General features: G+C 48.5%; 1 protein-coding gene across 1 annotated transcript; it reads right to left on the bottom strand.

Annotated features, from left to right (window-relative positions):
* Window positions 1-1,182: 1,182 nt before the first annotated feature.
* On the bottom strand, window positions 1,183-3,142 carry LOC308552085 (endogenous retrovirus group K member 13-1 Env polyprotein-like). Its single transcript, XM_081163045.1, has 2 exons — window positions 1,775-3,142; window positions 1,183-1,659 (listed from the first exon to the last, which is right to left on the bottom strand). The coding sequence occupies exon 1, from the start codon at window positions 2,852-2,854 to the stop codon at window positions 1,838-1,840; it is 1,017 nt and encodes a 338-aa protein (XP_081019171.1). The 5' UTR covers window positions 2,855-3,142; the 3' UTR covers window positions 1,183-1,659; window positions 1,775-1,837.
* Between the last annotated feature and the right edge of the window lie 2,960 nt (window positions 3,143-6,102).

The following is a 6,102-nucleotide window of genomic DNA, read 5'->3' as shown; positions in this document are numbered from 1 at the left end:
CAGCACTGAATACACAACTTAGTGCTCCTTTCACCACAGACATGCAAACACATCTTTTGTGAAACTCCTCCTTCAGATCACTTAGAAATTTAAGGGTTTCATCGAGAACATGAAGTCAATCATGCTTTTGCACTCTGCAAACAATAGAAATGACCTCTTGTACATGCCCGTCTGAATTTCACTGCAAAATGCCCTTCTTTTCTGGTTTCTTGAAAGTTCTCAACACATTAGGAGAAAGAGCGTGTTTCAGCAAGAGTGATGCAGTGTGCGTTTCCCTGTATTTCAATTGACTTGCGAAACATACTCCTTATTTTTCCACATTTCCTAAGAAACAACATGAGGCTTGCAAGAGATTGAAACAATGCATCCCAAAACGTATTCCAGCTGTGAAAACACACGTTTCTACAAAGACTTTGAAGAAGCAAGCAAAAGCCTAGTGGCTGAGTGTTCTTTCAGAGAGAAACACACGCATTTCAACCTTCGGTAGTGAGTTTTCTGCCAGGAATTCATATGCATTTTGTACTGTGCAGAATGGATCTACCTGCTCGGGAGTTCTGTCATAGAAGCACCGTTTTTGCATGGGCTTATTGCAACATTCATTGTTTGTCTAAGTTCTTTAGGGTTGGTTTTGGAAAGTCTTTCAACTTTTCCCCAATCCCTCTTCGTTGGAAATTTTTTCAGAGAGCTGTTTTCAAGTGTCGAGAAAGCGCTGTTGCTTGAAACTGTTCACATGCACAACACCCATACTGGTGTGCTCGTTTCAGTACCTGGAGTTTGGTTTCCTCTTCTTCTTTCAAATGACAAGCCGTTTTTCTGCATGCTACACACACCTTGTAGCAGTTTCAGTTTGAAGCATGTTGGTGCTCTCCTAACGCTGTGTAACGTATGTAGTGTGTGTCACTCTCCAGCACTGAATACACAGCTTGGAGCTCCTTTCAGCACAGAAACGGGAACACATCTTTTTGTGAAAGTCCTACTTCAGATCACTTGGAAATGTAAGGATTTCATCGTGAACATGAAGTCAATCCTGCTTTTTCACTCTGCAAACAATAGAAATTTCCTGTTGTACATACCCGTCTGAATTTCACTGCAAAATGCCCTTCTGCCGGGGCCAGCCGGCAGGCGAACGAGGACCTGATTGAGGGGGTGAGGATTAGAAAAGAAAGACTCATAGAAAAGGATGGGATCGGGAGGGCTACAGCCAAGGCAGAGCTGAGCTGAGCTGAGCCGGGCTGCGCCCCGAGTTTATTGATTACAAGCTTTTTATAGTGCACCCAGACCACAATACCCAAAACAGTGACCTTTTACCCAGTTCCTGCTCTGCACAAACATTCTTGTTTTTCTAGACACTCTGTCTCCAAGTCAAGGTCTTTGTGCAGGGTTTCTACTCCCTAAAGCAAAGGACACTATGTAATCTTAACTAAGCTACAGGAGGCAGAGGTGCTAGCTCTGCCGACCCACCCTGCGGGTCAACGTGCCAGAGATTTCTCTCTAAGGCGACGCTAGGGTCGGCGAGCCCCTGGAGAGACTCCAGGGCAGCACCCTACCAGGCAGAGGTGCTAGCTCTGCCGACCCACCCTGCGGGTCAACGTGCCAGAGATTTCTCTCTAAGGCGACGCTAGGGTCGGCGAGCCCCTGGAGAGACTCCAGGGCAGCACCCTACCAGGCAGAGGTGCTAGCTCTGCCGACCCACCCTGCGGGTCAACGTGCCAGAGATTTCTCTCTAAGGCGACGCTAGGGTCGGCGAGCCCCTGGAGAGACTCCAGGGCAGCACCCTGCCAGGGAGACTATTCAGGAGGGGCAGCCAGCCGGCTCCCCACATCTCCCCCTTTCTTTTCTAAACTAAAGACTTAGGCTCTAAAGCTTTTGGGCGGGTATGCAGGTGGAGAGTATGTAGTCCTATTTTTAGGACTTTAATATCTCTCATGAGTGTTTTCAGTATGCAGGGTGTTATTAAAAAACCAAGGACAACGAGAGTAGCCAATCCGGCCACTCCGAGAATTCCATGTTTCCAATCTGTTGCTGAGAGGAAATGTCCCCTCATTCCATTAACCCAAGATTGCGCCATTTCTGCAAGTGAGGTGTCTATCTTAGGCGCTTCCCTCAAGGCCAGAATTTCTTGATGGAGTTGTATTAAGTCTAGAGAGACATTACCATCATGCCAGACCCCTGCTAAATGCTTTTGCACTCTGTCCCAGGGGTAGGAAGAGCTGTTATATTCCTTACGGGTCACGCAAATGTGTTTAAAATCAGCATGACAGTCTAAGTCTAGCCGTAGCTTTAAACTTTGCACTTCTCGCCCTATGATGGTAAGGGTGTCATAGAGTGCATTAAGTCTTTCTTCTATTTTTAAATCTATCGCTTCCTGGGTTCCTAGTGCTTGAGTAACATTGGCACTAAGTTGATTCATCTGATGTGCTGTTTGTATACTTTGAGACAGCGATACGGCCGCGGTGACACTGGCCGCAATGACGGCCACCAGGGCAGTAATGCCTGCAATTAGGAGGCCGATAAATTTCTTGCTCCGCAGGAGGAGCTCGGTGGCCTCTTTGATCACCTGAAGCCCTCTATCATTATACCATTCTCCAGAAACATTTACAGGAATCATTACAAAGGTGGGTTGATACATGACCATAAGTTGATAGTTCAGAGATACATTATACACACAATTACTGATGGTACAATTATTGCATTGGATCTGCCAATATGAGGCATCCCGAATAATATTCAGGGCGCCCACGAGTAGGGCACAGGGCGGTGGGACACAGGTCTGTATTTTACGGAACTGCTGTGTCGGCCCCATGAGGACTGCTGTATTTCCCCGTTCGTCATTGGTATAGATGTCTCCCCCCATGGCAGCAATGAGTCGCTACAGCTGAGTTTGAAATGGCCCCTGGTTCACTGACCAAAAAGACTCGGCAAGGGCCTTCCATTCCGGGCCTGCAGCAGACCAATCATGGATTGGGGACCCCCCGGTTGCATTGATTAATACACCAAGTTTCCCTCTACAGTTCATCCAATGTGGTTGCTTTGTACGATTGGTGAGATCAGGTTCACAGATAGGCACCCCTTCCGGGGGATTTGTGGCGCTGCCCACAGCGATCTTACTAGGATACCATAGGTCCACATGCCAACGTGTCCAATCTGAAACCGACAAAGTCCAAGGCTGTTGACGGCCATCAAGAGAAAAGACTCCGCTGAGTACCGGCAGTAAGGACTCAGACTTAGTAATGCCAATTTTAAAGCAGCCCGCTACCCCATCATTTTTTGAAAAGCAGATGGGCTGATTCTTGGCGTGTCCATGATAAGTAAAGTTCGAAGCCTTCACTGGCTGAATATGAATACTAGAGTGTCCTCCCACTGCCCAGGTGTCATTGGTGTAAATCACCACCTCCTCATGCTGCCAGGTTACAGGTTGCAGCAATGGAGGACTGGGCAGGTAGGCCCAGTGAACCGCCGCAGAGGCTCTAGGGGCGGCCGCGACCAGGGCTATCATAGCCAGAAACAACCGTTCAGGAGTGACCTCCATTCTCTGGTTCTGCACCATCCTCCTCGCCTGGTCGGTCGGTCGCGCGAGGGTCTCCGTCACCGAGGTCTGGGGCGCTGGATTCCGTCGAGATGGAGCTCGGCCGCGCAGGGGCGTTCTGGAACGCATGCCGTACCAGCCTCTCCGGGAGCCACCGCGGCGCTTCAGCATCCTGTGGAAAAACACACACATGCCCTCGGCCCCAGATTAATACCGGATCTGGCCCATGCCAAGCCCCATCAAGCGGATCCTTCCATCTCACCAAGGCTTGGTGCTTAGATGAACTCGGCTGCCAAAGCCTTTGGGCTGCAGAGTGGCCTTCAGCATCCAAAATTAAAAAATTAAGAATAAAAAGAGCATGATTTAACTGATTCTGGGGGGTTAGGGGGTACAGCTCCCCCTTTTTTATTCTAATTAATTGATTTTTGAGGGTGCTGTGCGCACGCTCGACTATGCCTTGGTCCTGTGGGTTGTAAGGGATTCCAGTCTTGCTCTGAATTCCTAGTTGGGCGCAAAAATTCTGAAAACGCTGGCTAGTGTAACCAGGGCCATTATCAGTTTTTATTATTTTAGGTTGTCCTATAATGGCCATGCAGCGTAAGCAGTGAGCAATAACTTGAGTACTGGACTCACCCGGCAAGGCCGAGGCTATTATAAAGCCTGAATACGTGTCCACTGTAACATGAACAAATTTTTGCCTACCAAAGCTAGGGATATGGGTGACATCCATTTGCCACAGATGGTTGGGCAGCAGCCCTCGGGGGTTGACTCCATAATGAGGAATAGTAGTAAGAGCAGGACATGTGGGGCAGTCTTTTACTATTTGACGAGCTGCCTCTCTGGAGATTTTGAACTGGAGTCGGAGAGTATGCGCATTTTGGTGGTGCAGGGCATGGGATGCCTGGGCGGCGGGCACTCCGACGAGGTAAAGTCGGGTGGCTTCGTCTGCCCGTCTATTGCCATCAGCTAAAGGCCCAGGTAAATTAGTGTGGGCGCAGATGTGCCCAAAATAACAAGAGTGACTGCGATTTAAAATGGCTGTTTGTATGGCCAGAAATAATTGCTGCACAGTGGAGTTAGTGGTGCCAATAAAGGGCACAGTTTCAATACATGAGAGCCCTCGGACTACATAGTGACTGTCAGATATGATGTTTATAGGCTTGTGTGCAAAGTCAACAAGCACCCGACATACAGCAGCTAATTCAACCTCTTGGACTGAAGAATAGGGGGTGGCCCATCTGACAACTCGTTGCTCATGCACATAGGCGGCGGTGCCCGATGAAGAGCCATCAGTAAATACCGTGTCAGCATCAGGCAAAGGCTGGTCCGTCACTATCTTGGGAAAGATAACAGAATGCCTGAGAAAAAACTGTAAAAGTTTATTTGGAGGGTAATGATTGTCCACCTGTCCTGGGAATTCAGCTAGAGCAATGCCCCAAGGTGTGCATTTCTGGAATAACCAGTTTATCTGGGCCTGAGAATAAGGCACTAAGATGGCCGCAGGCTCTCGTCCGAAATATCGACAAGATTCTTCTCGAGCCTGTTGGATAAGAATTGCCACATGCTCGTAATAAGGGGTTAACACTCGAGCAGGTGAAGATGGGAGATGCACCCAGCGGAGTGGGCGGTCCTGCCATAGGACGGCCGTGGGGGAATGGGTGGTGGCCAGGATGCAGGCATACCAAGGCTTGCTATAATCACAAAAAGTCGCCTGCTGTGATTTTATGGCTGTCTCGACCCTTTGTAGGGCCGCCCGTCCCGCCTGTGTAAGTTGTCTTGGCGAAGACGGGCTTGAGTCACCCTTGAGAATGTCAAACAGGGGTTTTAACTCTCCAGTAGTTAAGCCTAAATAAGGTCTGATCCAATTAATGTCTCCAAGCAGCTTTTGAAAGTCATTTAAAGTACGGAGGTCGTCCACTCTGAGGGACACCTTCTGACAAGAAAATAGGTCAGGCTGAAGATGAAATCCCAAGTAAGCAAATGGAGGATGACGCTGCACCTTCTCTGGGGCAATAATCAACCCCTGCTTACTCAAGTCCTGTTCAAGGTCTGCAAAAGCCCTAAGTAAAATTTCTTCTTGACTAGCTGCAATTAATATATCATCCATATAGTGACACAAATAGATAGTGGGATAGATCCGCCGGACTCGGGACAGAGTTGCGGCTACAAATTTTTGACACAAGGTGGGGCTATTTGCCATCCCCTGCGGCAGCACTCTCCACAGGTATCGTTGCATGGGTTCTTTGAAATTTGCTGATGGGACACTAAAAGCAAATCTCTTGCAATCCTGTGGATGAAGGGGAATAGTATAAAAATAGTCTTTCAGGTCAATAATTATTTTGAAAGTGCCTCGGGGGATGGCCGCAGGAGTGGGCAGTCCTGGCTGAAGAGCGCCCATAAGTTCCATAGTCTCATTAACTTTTCTTAAATCCTGGAGCAATCTCCACTTTCCAGATTTCTTTTTAATAACAAATATGGGGGAATTCCAGGGGGAGTTAGAAGGCTCTATGTGGCCCTGCCGGAGCTGGTCCTGCATCAGGTCCTTAGCGGCAGCTATTTTTTCCTCAGACAGGGGC

The sequence above is a fragment of the Miniopterus schreibersii genome (genome assembly GCF_964146895.1).
Source record: "Miniopterus schreibersii genome assembly, contig: HAP1_SCAFFOLD_178, whole genome shotgun sequence".
Classification (NCBI taxonomy): domain Eukaryota; kingdom Metazoa; phylum Chordata; class Mammalia; order Chiroptera; family Miniopteridae; genus Miniopterus; species Miniopterus schreibersii.
The sequence above is the reverse complement of the archived record's forward strand: the minus strand, read 5'-3'. Positions and strand labels throughout refer to the sequence as shown.